Genomic DNA, 17,567 nt, shown 5'->3' with positions numbered 1-17,567 from the left:
CAGAACCACAGACAGTAGGCAGATATAAGTTTCTTAAAAGAGAAATTAACTGTGGCTTTACACCCAAGGTTTTCTGCAAAATGCCCTGACTAGTATAGACTTTTGCTCCAATTTAGAAAAAAAAAATCATACAGTGCGCCCGTGTCATACCCGGACGCACCATACGCAACTTCAGCATATGCTGAAAGCCGCCAGGAAGCCCGCAGGAGCACTGCGTCCTATTAAGAGTAATGGGATGCGTGCCCATGGTGTATGTGCACTGCCGCGCAACGCACAAGCCCCATTATTTTCAATGGGGCTCAAGCATATGCTTTTTTATGGGGGGGGGGGAGATCCGGAACGGATTCCCCGCGTAAAAAAAAGGGCGCACTGTACTTTTAATCATATGAAGGGGTGGCCAGTAGCAGCAACTTTACATCTCATTTCTAAACACAGATTTAGAAGTAAGCACCGGATAAAGCCATCATACTATCTTATCAGCTATAATTTTTCTCTTTAATGGAGGGGAAAGGTCTGTTCGGTAGTTTTTTTAAACTCACCTTTCACAGATAGCTGGGCTTTCACTCTGTCCAGTTCATTCTGAAACATAGTATATATAGAACCAAATTAGTTTTTTTTTCAGGTATTGCTTTTGCAAATTCAGAAAATATTCTAGAAAATAAATTAGCCCTTCTTAAAATTAAGTTGTAGTATAACATACAATGGCCTGTTACAGACTGCCAAAATAAAGCTGCTTCGGGTCTCTTTGGAGGTATGCTATCTAAATGATGCATGGGTCCTAAGAGTCCGGAGGTCACGCCAAAGCCACACTCCATTCCTAAGCATAGGAGTGCAGCTTTGGTGCAGCTTCCGGACTCTTAGGATGCATGCATCATTTAAACAGCATACCTCCAAAGAGACCCGAAGCAGCTTTATTTTGGCAGTCTGTAACAGGCCAATGTTTCATCCTAGTTTTAAGAAGGGGCATTATTTAAGTGCTGTACTAGGATTCTGCAACACCTGGGTTCAAATCTCTGCTCAGCCATGAAAACCCACTGGTTGACCTTTAGCAAGTCACACTCTCAGCCGTAGAGGAATGGCACACCCCTTATGAACAAATCTTGCTAAGAAAACCTCTGTACAGGTTTGCTGCTTTAGAATCACTAGAAGTCAGAATCAATCTGAAGAACAAATTATAAAGTGTTCTTATGCTACTCCACTCAAACATTTTGTACCCAGTTGACCAATTAATCAATTAAAAGCCATCACTATTGACAAAAATGTTACTTTCTTTGACACAAACACATCTAATTACACTAGAACTACAGGAATGCCTGAAAAGTAGTAAAACACAAAAGGCTAATAAGATTACAGGAGAAAAAAATCTGTCTCATTTTACCCTTATAAGGCTGTTTCTCACACAGTCATTTTGTGTTTGTTGAATAACTTTAGAAGTCTGATAACATTTGATGTGATGTGATTTGTTTTATATTTGATGTTTTTAATTCGTTTTTCTTTTCTATATGGTAATTTTATCTATTCCTCTTTTAATTGTTATTATCTTAGAATGTACGCCTTGGGCAGGCTTTTATATACTCTTTAATTTTACCAACTTTGTACAGCGCTGTGTATAATTACAGCGCTTTAGAAATAAAGTTTAATAATAATAATAAGTCTCATAGGAAAAACAGTGCAGAAAATTTTCTCATAGAATCATAGAGTTGGAAGACACCACAAGGGCCATACAGTCCAACCCCCTGCCATGCAGGAACTCTCAATCAAAGCACAAAAGAGGAGCCTGGTTTTCTGTGTCCACTTTGCTTGGGTAATAGCCCCATCCTCTGGAACTTGCTTCCGGACGAGCGCCGCTCGGCCACCTCCCTGGACCACTTCAAAAAGGGGCTTAAAACTTCTCTGTTCCAGCAGGCTTACCCCTAACATTCCATGTTGCCCCCTTCTCTCTCCTCATTGTTTTTGCAATTTTGTGCTAGTTGGGAAACTTTTTAGCTGTATTTTAACTGTTGTAAGATTTTGTATTTTCTGTTTAAGATGTCTCTACACTAATGCACAGAGCACGGGGAATAAGCAAGTTGAACTTCTAGCACAACAAAGCAAATTTGATATAATAGGCCTCACTGAAACCTGGTGGGATGAATCTCATAATTGGAATGTTGAAATAGAGGGGTATAACCTTTTTAAGAGAAACAGGCCAAACAAGAAAGGAGGAGGAATAACCTTACATGTCAGGGACATTTACACCAGGGAAGAGATCCAGGACACCAATCCTGGAAGCCAGGTGGAGACCAACTGGATAAAAATTAAAGGAGAAGGAAATAGGGATGTTATTGTGGGAGTCTACTACAGACCCCCAAGTCAGATGGATGATGTCTTTCTAGAACAGATGACCACACACTCAGATAGGAGAGATGTAGTAGTGATGGGTGACTTCAACTATCCTGATATTTGTTGGAAGTCAAACTCAGCCAAATCCTCAAGGTCTAGCAAATTCCTCACTTGCCTTGGAGACAAATTCATTGTCCAAAAGGTGGAAGAGGAAACAAGGGGATCAGCTATTTTGGATCTGATTCTAACCAACAGGGATGACCTTGTTAATGGAGTGCAAGTGGTGGGATCCTTAGGTGGGAGTGATCATGCACTCCTGGAGTTTGTTATACAATGGAAAGGAGAAGCCAGGCATATTCAGACACACATTCTAGACTTTAGGAGAGCTGAACTTAGAGACCATTACCATAGTCAGGAATACTAAAAGAGAAAGGTGTTCAAGACGGATGGGAGTTTCTCAAAAGGTCCAGTGAGGAAGAAAAATGGGAGATGTGTCAAAAAACCAGGATGGATGACTAAGGAACTTTCAACTGAGCTAAGTTTTAAACGGAACATGTATAAGAAATGGAAAAAGGGGGAAATCACCAAAAAAGAATTCAGACAAATAGCTAGCCTGTGTAGGAGTAAAATCAGAAAAGCTAAAGCACAGAATGAACTCAGGCTTGCTAGAGAGGTTAAGAACAATAAAAAGGGCTTTTTTGGATATGTCCGCAGCAAAAGGAAGAATAAGGAAATTGTAGGGCCACTGCGTGGAGAAGATGGCAAAATTACAGAGAAAAGGCAGTTACTCAATACCTTCTTTGCCTCACGTCTTCTCAGAAAAGGAAAAGGGTACTAAACCTGAGGATAATGGAACAGAGGACAGAATAGGAGAAATTCAGTAAAGAAGTAGTAAACAGATAGTACAGGTATACCTGGTTAATCTAAATGAATATAAATCTCCAGGACCTGATGAACTATATCCAAGAGTATTGAAAGAACTGGCAAATGTAATATCCGAGCCATTGTCAATAATCTTTGAGAACTCCTGGAGAACAGGAGAAGTACCACCAGATTGGAGAAGGACAAACATCCCAATCTTCAAAAAGGGGAAAAGGGAGGATCCCAACAATTATCATCCAGTTAGTCTGACATCTAGACCAGGAAAGATTCTAGAGCAGATCATTAAACAGACAGTCTGTGAACATCTAGAAAGCAATGCCATAATCACAAAAAGTCAACATGGGTTTCAGAGAAACAAATCATGCCAGACAAATCTAATCTCTTTTTTTTGGATGAAATTACCAACTTGGTAGATGAAGGGAATGCTGTGGATATAGTATACAGTGGTACCCCGGGATACGAATGCGCCGCCTTACGAAATTTCCGGGTTACGAAAAAAATCAATTGAAAAAAACTGTTCCGGGTTACGAAGGTTATTTCGGGTTACGAAAGAAATTTTGGTGCTTTTCGGCGCTTTTTCGCACCAAATCGCGGCTTTTCCCCATTAGCGCCTATGGGTTTTCGGCTTGCGAAAGCTTTTCGGGTTACGAACACAGCGGCGGAACGAATTAAATTCGTAACCCGGGGTACCACTGTATCTTGATTTCAGTAAGGCCTTTGACAAGGTTTCCCATGACATTCTTGCAAACAAGCTTGTAAAATGTGGGCTAGACAAAGTAACCGGATCTGTAACTGGTTGACTGGATGAACCCAAAGGGTGCTCATCAATGGCTCCTTTTCATCCTGGAGAGAAGTGACCAGTGGGGTCCCACAGGGTTCTTGTCCTGGACCCAGTGCTATTTAACATCTTTATCAATGACTTGGATGACAGAATTGGGGGCAAATTTGCAGATGACACCAAATTAGGAGTAGCCCCTGAGGATAGGATCAAAATTCAAAATGACCTTGATAGACTAGAAAGCTGGGCCAAAGCTAACAAAATGAAATTCAACACAGAGAAATGTAAGGTACTGCACTTAGGGCGAAAAAATGAAATGCACAGATATAGGATGGGTAACACCGGGCTGAACGAAACGACATGTGAAAGTGATCTAGGAGTCCAAGTAGACCACAAATTGAACATGAGTCAACAGTGCAATGCGGCAGCTAAAAAGGCCAATGCAATTTTAGGCTGCATCAATAGAAGTATAGTGTCTAGATTAAGGGAAGTAATAGTGCAACTCTATTCTGCTCTGGTCAGGCCCCACCTGGAATATTGTGTCCAGTTCTAGGCACCACAATTTAAAAAGGATGTTGAAAAACTGGAGCGTGTCCAAAAGAGGGCGACTAAAATGGTGAAGGGTCTTGAAACCATGCCCTATGAGGAAAGACTTAGGGAGTTGGTGATGTTTAACCTGGAGAAGAGAAGGTTAAGCGGTGATATGATAGCCCTGTTTAAATACTTGAAGGGATATCATATTGAAGAAGGAGCTAGTTTGTTTTCTGCTGCTCCAGAGAACAGGTCCTGGAGCAATGGATGCAAGCTACAGAAAAAGAGATTCCACCTCAACATTAGGAAGAACTCCCTGACAGTCAGGGCTGTTCAACAGTGGAACAAACTCCCTCAGAGTGTAATGGAGTCTCCTTCCTTAGACGTCTTTAAACAGAGGCTGGATGTGAAGTCGAAGGCTTTCATGGTTGGCATTCATGGTTTTTTGGGCTATGTGGCCATGTTCTAGAAGATTTCCTTCCTGACATTTCGCCAGCATCTGTGGCTGGCATTTTCAGAGGCTGGATGGCCATCTGTCGGGGATGCTTTGATTTAGGTTTCCGCCATAGAAGCGGGTTGGACTGGACGGCTTTTGCGGTCTCTTCCAACTCTATGATTCTGCACTGTTTTAATTTGACAAGGCAATAAGGCAGAGATCCTGCCAGACCGAATTTAATTGCCAAGTATTTTTATTAATATTGTAATCAAAAGTATGGTGTAACTAGTGTTTGAATAAATCCAACCAGCAATTCACAAATGCATATGGATAGAAATATAGGAGTCATATCCAAGAACTGTTTAATGTTCATTCAAATTAGCTTGGATGTTGATCTTGACATTGAACAGCAGCTGGATGAAAGGGCAGCAATGAACTGATTGGCATCAATCTGGCAGGAAAAATGCCAAGTGAACACCAATGGGATTTTTTAACAGCTGGCAATATTTAGTATTAAAAAGGAAACAGCATTCCATCTGAATTTACAATACTCAGTGCTGCTAGCAACTGCTTTCTTCTGTATTTCTGTTTAAAAACAAACCCAAATTGATATGTCTTTGGGAAAACTCACAAGGGACTGTGAGAGCTGTGAAAAGAATCAAGGCTGCATGAGACCAGCAGACAATAAGCTGGCCATTAACTGAACATTAGTAAAAACAGTCAAAACTCCCAGCTTTCCTACACTGAAAATGTTTATGCATAAATATTACACCAGTGAATAAATAGCCTGTCATTCAGAGAAACCTACAATAGTAGGAAGATTTATGGCAGATCTCGTCTTTACCAGACTCCTTTTTATTCATGGCTTATTGTTTATTTTAATACTGTTATTCTGTTTTTGTAAGCTGTTTTGATGATACCTGAATTCTAAGTTAGTTGTGGTTTGAGGCTCTGGTATGTATAAATATCTTAAATAAATGAAATCTATAAACAAAACAGTTCAAGAAACAATAAATCAAAATTAATGGGCAATAAAGAATATGCACCAAAACATAACAAGCAGTGAAAATATGATTGTGTATATACACTTGTATGTTATAAGAGCTACTGTCAGTCATAATTAAATATTATTGACATTCTGAGGAAAACATACTTCTGTATGCAGTGAGGCTTTTCTGATTATTGTGCAGCAATATGAAAAATATGCATAGTATGCTGTCCACTTGAGGGAAGCAGAGATTAACTTTATTGGACACTCAACAATGCAGCTTATTTTACATCACAAACTCTGACAAGGAAGGCAAGGACAGACAGTTTATGTTTGCCTCTATTCATGTGTACCTGTGTCAAAGCATTATAATTCTTGTAATGTGTGTGTGTGCATATGCATACACAGAGAGAATATCTATATTTCAAAATAATGGTATGCTGTCATTTTTTAAAAAAAGATTCTGAAGTTAATTGTATCTGCCATTTTAGGTACATTTAGTGACCCATTATGGAACAGCGCTTCAAGTGTTGGACTAGAACTCAGGGAGACATGGATTCAAATCACCACTTGGCCAGAGAAACCAACTGGGTGACCTTGACAAGTCATACTCCCTTCAGCTTCAGAGAAATTTGAACAAATTATGACAAGAAAACACAATAAGCTTGTCTTATGTCAGAAATGACTGGAAAGCACACATAAAAGTATAATATTTTACATTTTTAATATGTGAATCACTTCATTATTCTAAAGAGTGTCATAGAAAAGACCATACAGTATAAGTAAAATGGGAAGACTGGAATGTTTGATTCTAGAATAAAACATGGAAGGACAGCCAAGTAAATCTGGATCCAGAAACTGCAGCAGCAGAAGTAGCATGGATCAGTTTGAATTTATGAAACCTGACCAGAAATCAAAGTTGTTGTGGTGTACCTTCAAGTTTTTTCCAACTAATGGTGACCCTAAGGTAAACCTTAGGTGGGTTTTCTTGAGTATGTGCTAATTATTGGGGAAACTGGTGTCAATACAAGACTTGTAATGGGGACAGGAAGGAGAGAGTACCATCCAGTGTTGCACTGGGAGAAGGTAGTGCCAAGAAGCTAATTTATCCCAGAGTGCCCTGGAACTGTTACACAAAAAGCTAGGAAACACCCCCCCCATGGGAGACAGTGTAGTATGTTGCAGGGAACTCCAGATGCATGGAGGGACATGGGGGATTCATATTGGTGACCCCCCAGAATTATGCCAGCCTGGGCAGAAGAGACTATGTCCCAAAGATCCAGCAACCCACCACTAATTTAGAATAAGAGTCATTTTGCACTTTTGCAAACTGAGTACCATATATACTTAACTATAATTCAACCTCATGTATAAGTCAAGGGCAAGTTTTGCGGCAAAAGTTATGGATTTTGATATGAGCCGTGGATAAGTGAAGGGTAAAATATAAAGGCATATAACAAATAATCTAAAGGATGAAGCAAAATAAACATGCCCAAAAAATAACAAAATTCCAGCAGGCATAGCTGTTTGTGCTTACACTAAAAGCTTGATGGATGAGAGAGTAGAGAGGTATTAGTGCTTCTAGAACAGATTACCCTTGCCTTTCACCAGGGGGTGGTTCTTTTTTCATTTAAGAATTAAAAGTACAGTAGAGTATCAGTTATCTGACTTCTGGATTACCCGACGTCTCATGGTTCTTTGTGAGCACGCATGTGCGCTCATGAAGAACCATGAGACACTGGATAATGCCGCAGTTTCCCTCAGCCCGAAGGGAGTCTGCAGACTCTCTTTGGACTGAGGAAAACCAAGCCTCCGAGAAGAGGCCTGGGCTGAGTGCCCAGACCTCTCCTCGGCGTGGCATGGACTCCTTTTCTCTGTAGGGAGTCCGAGGACTCTCTTCGGAGAGAAGGAAACTAAGCCTTGCTGAGGAGAGGCCTGGGCCAATGGCTCACGCCTCTCCTCAGTGTGGCTTGGACTCCTTCTCTCCGAAGATAGTCCAAGGACTCCCTTCAGAGAGAAGGAAGGTAAGCCGCATTGAGGAGAGGCCTGGGCCAATGGCTCGCGCCTCTCCTCAGCGCAGCTTGGACTGCTTCTCTCTGAAGGGAGTCCTTGGACTACCTTCGGAGAGGAGTCCAAGCCGCGCTGTGGAGAGGCCTGGGCCATCAGTCCAGCCCCCTTCTCAGCGCTGCTTAGCTTCCTTCTGTCCCCAATGGTGGCGTGTGTGCCATCATTGGATTATCAAACGTTTTTGGTTATCTGACGCTCAGTCGGCCCATTTATGTCAGATAATCAGCACTCTACTGTACTTACATTGGCCCATGGATAAGTCAAGTCAGGTTTTTGCGTCAATTTTTTGGCTACAATTTCTAGACTTATACAGGAGTAAGTACAGTAATAAAAAGGGATGTTCTTATGCATACTAACTGTTAAGAAGTGCTTTCTAACAGCAGCAAGTATGAACCAAGATACTCAGGGTCTCCTTAATCCACACTGAGTTATAAGTACCACACTGTAAGGTTAATATAGCACTATATGAAAATAGCTGTTATTAGCTATTATCATGTAAGAATGCTATTGTTATAACATGCTGCAAAAGGAAGTACACAACATATATTCAGGCAATCCGTTCCAAAAGACCCATTTTTTCAACATCTGACAGTTTGAGGTGATGCACAACAGCCCATACCTCCTTTGTTTAATGTCAGTTAGTGAACTCTGAGGCTTTTAGGCATGTTAGCACAAATCATTCTCTTGTAAGAAGTGCTTCAGTTTTCATTTTGCCAATTGCACCAAGATATTCAAGAACATGTTCCTTCTGCAATAGGCACACATTTAACTCTCAACCGCTCTTATCAGTAATAGCTTTCCTTTGTGAATGGCTCATCTTATTGGAACAGCATACTCAAATAAATCTTTACAAGTGTAAAAGAAGATTTTACATGTTTCAATCTATTTTTGAAACTGCACAACTACCTTGATTATTCAGCACATTTGTGGATACTTTTTGTCTCTTCTGTGTGAGCATTAAAGCCTCACTTCTGTTGAAACTGTGAAATTACAGCAAATTAGACATATATGCACTCAAACACTTATTGCCATGGCAACACTAATTATGATGACCATTGCACATACTAAATTTAAACACAAGAGGGTAGACATGCCCCATTATATTGAGGTCAACCTAATGTGTTTAATAACTAGTGTATATAGATACACTGGGTCCTTGTTATTGGCTGCGGTTTGGTTCCAGGATCCCTTGTGGATACCAAAATCTGTAGATATTCAAGTCCCATGAAATACAGTGGATAATAAAATGATGTCCCTTATATAAAATGGCCAAAACAAAGTTTGCTTTTCAGAATTTATATATATTTTTAGTATTTTCTAGAAGTGGATGCTTGAATCTATGGATATAATATTCATGGATATGGAGGGCTGACTGTAATAGCCTTTGCTGTGGATACATTATTACCATAGTAGTAACAAGTCCAAAACAAGTCCAAACACACATATACAAACAGATAACCTGTACAGTGGTACCTCGGGATACGAAATACCCAGGTTACGAAATTTTCGGGATACGAAAAAATCCCATAGGAAAACATTGTTCCGGGTTACGAATGTTTTTTCGGGTTACGAAAAAACTTTTGGTGCTTTTTTCGGCTTTTTTGCACGGAATCGCGGCTTTTCCCCATTAGCGCCTATGGCAATTCGGCTTACGAAGGCTTTTCGGGTTACGAACGGTGCCACGGAACGAATTAATTTCGTAACCCGAGGCACCACTGTACTCTTATTCACAAAAACCAGTTCAGCAATTTAAATTTAAATTTCTCTTTTTCCATTTTGGAATAACAGGGCTGACAGTAGAAGCTGGTTGATTATACTGAGTAAAAGGAAAAATGCAACTATGGGCCAATACACACTGGCGACAAAACACCACCCTTTGTTGCACAGCATTGCCGCAGCAACCAAACCGTGGGGCAACGCTGCGCAGCAAAAAAGAAGCTGCCTAGACCTGCTTCTTTTTTGCAGTGTCGCAAGCAGTAAGGGTGCCGCCATGACGCCACTTCCTGGCAGCAACGTCTAGTCGCTGTACGGTGGCAGCGGCGTCATGGCGGCCCCCATATGCATGGGAGGCTCCCATGATGCCGGTGTCCATATGTATTAGGGTTCAGGAGCATGTGGTTGCTGTGCGCTCCTGAACCCTAAAATTGGTGCCGCCACGCCACAAAGTGCCCTGGGCCTATGTTTCAAGAAATGTCAAATGCAGAGTGTAATCTGACAGCATTCCCTTAACAGCTTCCTTACAATGAGCTTTGTAAAATCTGCAAAGTAACTTCCTTTTTCTTTGTATCTAGAGACAACCAAATAGCACATATTCCTCTCAAGCTCTAGATGTTAGTACACCTAAAGTTACCTAAAACACAGTATTTGAGGATATAAAGTTCACAGAGCAAAGCAACTGAAAAGGAAAAGGTCATGGTTCTTTGCAAGGAGTTCAAGACTGGTGAAGAGATGGAGAGAATGGAAATAATTCCTTCCATTTCAGCCTACTCCTAAAATGAAAGCATTTTCAAAACAAAAGATACTGAGCTGCTCATGCAGGATTAGAGAGAAGCAGGCAAGTTAGTGCCAAAACTGTTGCACCTATGATTTCACATGAACTAGCAATGAGAGGTATCTACTGGGGAGAGTGTTTTATTAACCCAGACAACTGCAACATGCTGCACTGCAGTCAAATTTACATACCTGCAGACTTTCAGGATCCAGCGCTGACTGCTCCTCCAGAGCAACATCAAAGAACAGTTTGTTGATTATGTGCCTTTTGCCCACCTACACACAAGACAGAAAACTGAAAGGTATGGTCATCAGATACCTACTAAAACAGTATGCTTCCCACGCAATACTGCAAATATTGTCATATTGGAAGATGAAAGAATAAAGTAAGGGCCTTGAATCAAGATGATTGCTTGCACTTACTAGACGTACAAATTATATAATGGAGATAACAGTAATTTTAGGGATCAAGCATAGCAAAGGGCACTGTAACCCATCTAGTGCATTGTAGTGATACAGTTCACATGGCTACTGCCACTAAGTGGTCTCTCAACTCATCATTCCAGTAACAGACTTCCTAATTTGCAGCCATCGTTCCAACACAAAATTCTGGAATTTTGACAAAACAATCCAAGCACTTTGGCACAGAGAGCAGAGTGTTCTTTGGCAGCTTCAGCTCAGCAGCTGAGGCTGAGCTCTTGCTGTGCCAAATCCAAGTATGTATTTCTTGCTTTATTGGGGGGGGGGGGGGGGAAGAGTGTCACTGAAATTAAATTTGATAGCATTTCCTACCTCCCCCACAGAGCTACAGCTTTGTCTTTTAAGTGTTCTATACAGTCAGGACACCAGCTAATTACATAGTTACTGCTACATAAAATGTTATTTTGTAACAATGCCATGGTAACCCAGAGATGCAAGAGGCGGTGAAGAACACAGTGAATCAACAAGTCAGAAGAGCAAAGACCTGGCAAAGAGAGAAAGAAGTAGACACCAGAATAAATTGCCAGAATATAGCTTGGAACCAGCAAAATAATATTTCCCTGAAACTTTATGTAGCAACTAAAACTGTGGAAGCCAACATAAACAGTCTCAGAGTTAATTTATTTCTATATAAACAGGGCACACCACGCTAAGGTCACCATCCCATGCATGCAGGACTTAATTTCCATGATGCAATGAGCACGGCTGTTCTAGAAACACAAGTCCAGAGATGACTGGAATTTGCTGGAAATTGTGTGGCTTAGGCTTAGCAATGTCAGTAACTGCAGTACTTTTTTAAAAAATACACAAAACTCTGAAAAACTTCAAAGAAAGTAGTCAGACTCAAGTCTCACTGAAATGAACGAGGCACAAAACTAGTCACAATTGATAAGCCCTACTGCAGGAAAAGAGATTCCACCTGAACATTAGGAGGAACTTCCTGACAGTAAGGGCTGTTCGACAGTGGAATGCACTCCCTCGGAGGGTGATAGAGTCTCCTTCCTTGGAGGTCTTTAAACAGAGGCTGGATGGCCATCTGTCAGGGATGCTTTGATTTGGATTTCCTGCATGGCAGGGGGTTGGACTGGATGGCCCTTGTGGTCTCTTCCAACTCTATGATTCTATGATTCTATGATTTTAGTAGGACTTCAGCAATGCTAGTTTTCCTTGGATTTGAGCCTTTGCACCCAGCCAAGCAAAATACTTTACCAAAGAATGCAGAATTGAGTCAATTGAAATCTGATTTCACATTACTAAAGATGAACCAAATTAAGTAACAGTGAATCTCCTAATAAACAAACATTTCCCAGTACGTACTATTCTTTAGCACAAGAGGAGCAATGGGAAAGTTTAACGCTATTGTAGAGAGATACACTAGCAGTAATATCAGTCACAGCTTAATGGTATAGTGGAGCCATCTGTCTGCATTTAATCATTTATTATTTCAGTGCCAGGTTCAATACCCATTATCTCCTGATAGGGCAGGAAACTCCAGTCTGAGACTGAATAGCCACTCTCAGTTAGTGTTGATAAGATGGATAGATGGACCAATGATTTGACAATCTTTAAGTTCATTCTTGAAGGATTTGAGAGTGGTGGGTTCTCCCTCCAAAGTGGGAAGGAGTCATTCAGCCAGTCATTTCTTCCCACCCTCCAGCTGGAGCAAGCCTATTGCAACCCCTTGTTCTAAACATACTACTTTTCTGCAAATTTCAATTATATGCATGTCTGTTTCCTTAACACTGATTCATCAGCTTTACAATTATTTCATTAATCATGCTTGCAGAAATTCTATCACGAACATATTGGCTCATTAAAGATTTGCTTTACTAAAGCCAGAGCATGGATTGAAGGTTGAAGAGAGATTTATACCCACAACCACAACTGATTTGAGCATGTTTAGCTTCTTTGGTTATACAACACTGCAGCTATAGTGCAGTACTGCCATAAGCAGAACTGCAAAATACTTTGTAAGCTAAAAAGCAGTTGAAGTGGCTGATTATTTGAGATGACACAAGCTTACCTGGATTCTGCATTGTGGACAAGTCCGGCTTGGTGCAGTGTCAAACCACTGAATAAGACTAGGAAAACAGATAAAAGTGATTGCTGACAAATTAATTATATCTTCTTAACATGAGCTACACAGGTAGCGTCAAGCAGAAAAGGAAGCAAATTTCAGTATAAAATGTGCCATCATGTTATCAGAGAAAGTGATAGCATTACTCATCTTTGTACTGTATAATATATAGTGCTGCAACCCACCTATTTCCATTTAACCCTGAATTGGTTCAATGTAAATATGCACCATAAGTTACTTCATACCACATTTCAGCTACCATTCAAAACAGAAGGATGTTTTTGCTGAAATTTCAATTTGCAACCTCCCAGTCCTGAATATTTTTAGTAGTATTGCTGGTGCCAAGATTGCTATGGGGGCAGCATTAGTTTGCTAGACTGTGAGGGGTGCAAGACACACAGTCTTGCTTCTGAAACCACTTTTAAATCAACATATTGCTATGGTAGATTAATAGAACATAGACATGCCTTTTTAATAAACAGCTTTTACTGTTTTTAACTCTAATCTTCTAGTGAACACCTATATGCTTCCTGTGCACAAGAAGTGCTACAGTTAGTACTAAAATGGTACCAGTATCACTTTGACACTAGTTCCTCAAAGTATCTCAAACCTCTTGCAGTAGGAAGGTATTGCAGGCTTTCAGGTAATTTCTATGTCCCTGGTCTTTTTGTCCTAATACTAACATTGAGAACATTCTAGTAATAGTCATTGAAGTACAGGCATATTAACTTGCAAACCCCAACAAAAGAGGAAGATTCGTAAAAGCACAAAATAAATGAGCTGAGAAACTGAAATTATCCAAAGTATTCTTTCACAAATAAGATGTAAAGCACAGCCTGGATAAAAGAAAATAGAATCAAGACATTTGTTCTGGTTCTTAAAGAACATTCCTCCAGTAATTTTACTATTCATTTTTACTCACCACAAATGGTGAAAGGTATGTCCACAGTGAATAGCTGCAACATCTCTGTCATTGTCAAAGAAATCAGAGCAGATAGTACAATAGGCACGAATAGGCATCCTTTAAAACTGCAGCATTAAGGGGAAAGTGCCAGGGTTGAAGAATGGAACCCGTCTCTGAAAAAAGAAACAGTAACAGCAGCTTTAAAGGCCCCACACAACACTCAGGCCATCTTAAAGATATATTTCTATGTTGCATTCCTCACATATTCTGCTTTCAGTCCAGGCAACTGAAGATTCAGTACAGTTGACACAGTGGCCATAAAAGCAAAAGGGTCCATAATATGATACGCTTTGTTCCCCCAAAGGGGAGCTGGGAGAGAATTTTCCTGAACATTTGATTTTTGCTCTGAAGCAGGAGTGAGCACCTGCTGAGCCTTAGCCTTATCTAACACAGTGGATGTTTGCTGTGTGCCTTCAAGTAATTTCCAACCTATGGTAACCATAAGGTGAACCTATCATGGGCTTTTCTGGGGATCAGAGTGTTTGACTCTTCCAAGGTCACCCAGTGGGTTTCCATGGCAGAGCAGGCAATTGGGAGTCTAGTCCAGGGCTCACATCATGCTGACTCTGATCTAATCCAGGCCTAAGCTGAATTTCAAAAGCCCTCTGCAAACAATCAGTTCAAGCATCTCTGACTGGCCTTTGCCCTGAATCCCAAAAGGTGAAGAAGTAAGGAAGAGGAAAGGGTAGCAGAAAGGGAAAGTGGGGCCTTGCCACATCTTGTCAAGCACTGGCTTCAGCCCTACCAATGCCTGATATACAGCCCCAGACAGATTATCCCATTGCTTGAAATTATGGCTGTCCATCCTTGCTCTAAGTCCACACATAGAGCACAAACATACCCTTGTTTGGTGCACTTTTATTGGCACAGCCAGTCCACCGACTGCGATATACAATGTGCGATATGCAATTGTGGTTGGGATGTTCGGTGCAAATGCCATTATCCAGCAACACATTCACAATACGCATCTCAAAAAGGGGGCTTGCGTCCTTGAGTAACGTGTCATCATTCTTTTTTAAAAAGAATTACTCACGTTGCTCAATTTAGATTTGCATTTTATTCAATGAATTAAATGCTTATTTTTTAAAGTTCAATTTGTTCACTGGCAGTTCAGAAATGAGAAAATAAACTTTGTCTTCAAATGTGATGTTACCTTTGTGGGGTGTGAGAACATTAATCAGACGTTTTCTTAGGGGCGCAGGGCATAAAAAAGTCTGAGAACCACTGGCCTACAGCAACTGGGATTCAAGGAGCAGCTCCCCAGCCAAGTACAGTACTAACTAGGGCTGATGCTACTTGGCTTCAAGATCAGAGGAGATCGGATGCCTTTAAGGTGTTTCCTCTAAAAGTGGAAAGCCAGCTGGTTTAGTGGGCTGAGTGCTGCTGGGCATGGAAACCAAGTGAGCCACCTTGGGCTAGTCACACTCTCTCAGCCCCAGAAAACCCCATGACAGCATCGCCCTAGGGTTGCCATAAGCCAGAAATGTCTTGAAGGCACACAATACTAAACTAAGCAGAAGGCTGTTCCTACTCAAGGTTTCCCCTTTGACAAAGCTGTCAAGTCGTGTCCAGCTGTGGTGCTCATCTTTGCATTCAGCCAAAGCGCCAGCCTTCCCAACTGCCTTCTCCTCCTCTGTGGACACCGGCGAAAGAGGGAAGCAGGGAGCGTGAGCTTGGTAGACTCCAGGTTGAAATGTGGGGCAGGTCCTGGAAAAGGAGGGCATAGGGTGGCCCTGGTTCCCCCTGGACAGAAGGTGAAATGTAGGACGCGTCCTGGAAAGGGAGGACGCCTGGTCCCTCCAGCCGCTCGCCCTCTGCAGCGCCCTTCCCTGCCCTTCCCTTGCTCTCGGTTTCCCACCCAGAGGACTGCATTGTTAACCTGTGGCTCCGTCCGCACAGCCGGGCTCGCTAGACCAATGCTTTCAAACTTGGTTCCTTTCTTCGTCACTTCCGGAAGGGAACGGAAGTGACGTTCGGGGAAAGGCGCGGGAGTTGAAAAAGAAGCGAGGAAGAGGGGACGGTTTCTTTTTATTGGCGGGGGCGGGGCGGGGCCAGCGCGCGCCTGCCTTGAAAGGGGCGTGGCTGAGAGCTCGCGCGCCCGCCTTTGTTCCTTTGGCCCCGCCCCCAACGATTAGGCAAAGCGGGGATTAACCCCATTTGTAGGGAGAGGTCGCTTATTCTGGGTGGCCAGAGGTTCTAACTGCAGAGGAGGACAGGGCCCGCAAAATGGAGCACGTTCAAGCAAAAGAGTATGACATGACCAAATAGCAAGCTCAAAACACTCCTATAAATACACAGTCCTGGTGCTTAGTCAGGCACAAAATGGAGGGCGTTTTGAAATTCCTCCTGGACGTGTGGCTGGAATGGAGGACACGTCCTGGAAAAGGAGGACCTCTGGTCTCCTGTCCTCCCCCCATTTATTAAGGCTGCATCCACACCGCTTTAACTGCCCTGACTCAAGGCTATGGGATTCTGGGAACTGGAGTTTCTTGTACAAACTCCCAGAATTCCATAGCCTTGAGTCAGAAAAAGAGTTAAAGTGGTGCCAAACCGCGTTATTTCTCCAGTGTAGATGCAGCCTGTCACTACTTTTTCTAGGAAACGACTCCTGATTATGTTTATTGATTTGTGTATGAGTAAATGTTATTAATTAAGAATAATTAAATTTAAATCATTTTCGTAGAATGTATGCCATGGGCAGGTTTATTTTATCTGTTTTGACTGTATCTACGTGACTTTGTAAATTTACAGCGCTTTATGAATAAAGCTTCATAATAATAATAATAATAATAACAACAGCAATAATGGAGAACCTAAGAACGTTGGCCTAGGACATTGGGAGACCAAGGTTCAAATGCCAGCTCCCTCCGCCACATAAACTCGCTGGGTGGCCTTGGGCAAGTCACACTCTCTCAGCCTCAGAGGATGGCAATGGCAAACTCCCAGTGAAGAAACGGCGGCTTACAAAGATTAAAAAGCATATATTCCAACACCCTCAATCCCCCCCTCTTAAAATACAATTAAACGATATAAGAATTAAAACATACATAAGAATAAAATAAATTAAAAATTTTTTGCAACAAACTATAAACCGTGACTAAAGTGCAGTCGGAGTTCTTAGAGTTCTTCTGATGGCTGGAGAAACTATTCAGGAATGGCCCACCGGAAGAGATCCGTCTTTATAGCTTTTTAAAAGCTGTTTAGGATGGTAATATGACGGATCTCATCCAGCAGGCCATTCCACAATCTGGGCGTGACAGCAGAGGAAGTCCTTTGGGAGGTCGTGGACAGCCTTGTTTCATAAGGCTGTAGCAAATTCCTCCCTGAGGATCTAAGTGTGCGGGGAGGATTTTATGGAAGGAGAATGTCCCAAAGATAGGTTGGACCCAAGCCATTTAGGGCTTTAAAGGTGATAACCAACACCTTGTACAGGGCCCGGAAACTAATGGACAGCAAGTGAATTGATCTTAGGATCAGTGTTATATGGTCTCTTCTGGCTCTAAATACAGGGCTTGTTGGCAGATGATTTCAGGTGCTAGAGCAATTCATTAA

The 17,567-nt window shown here is 41.7% G+C and overlaps 1 protein-coding gene across 1 annotated transcript in view; it reads right to left on the bottom strand.

Moving 5' to 3' along the window:
* The window catches only part of LOC121921501 (TRAF interacting protein), a 47,194-nt gene extending 31,212 nt beyond the window's left edge, over positions 1-15,982 (bottom strand). Inside the window, exons 1-5 of the mRNA XM_042449673.1 lie at positions 15,895-15,982; positions 13,974-14,128; positions 12,998-13,055; positions 10,687-10,770; positions 540-579 (exon numbers count right to left, since the gene is read on the bottom strand). Of these exons, the coding sequence (XP_042305607.1) occupies positions 540-579; positions 10,687-10,770; positions 12,998-13,055; positions 13,974-14,071 (280 nt within the window). The 5' untranslated portion in view covers positions 14,072-14,128; positions 15,895-15,982. The remainder of the gene's footprint in view (positions 1-539; positions 580-10,686; positions 10,771-12,997; positions 13,056-13,973; positions 14,129-15,894) is intronic.
* Between the last annotated feature and the right edge of the window lie 1,585 nt (positions 15,983-17,567).

The sequence above is a fragment of the Sceloporus undulatus genome, chromosome 2, assembly GCF_019175285.1.
Source record: "Sceloporus undulatus isolate JIND9_A2432 ecotype Alabama chromosome 2, SceUnd_v1.1, whole genome shotgun sequence".
Lineage (NCBI taxonomy): Eukaryota > Metazoa > Chordata > Lepidosauria > Squamata > Phrynosomatidae > Sceloporus > Sceloporus undulatus.
This window is presented reverse-complemented; position numbering and strand designations above follow the sequence as displayed.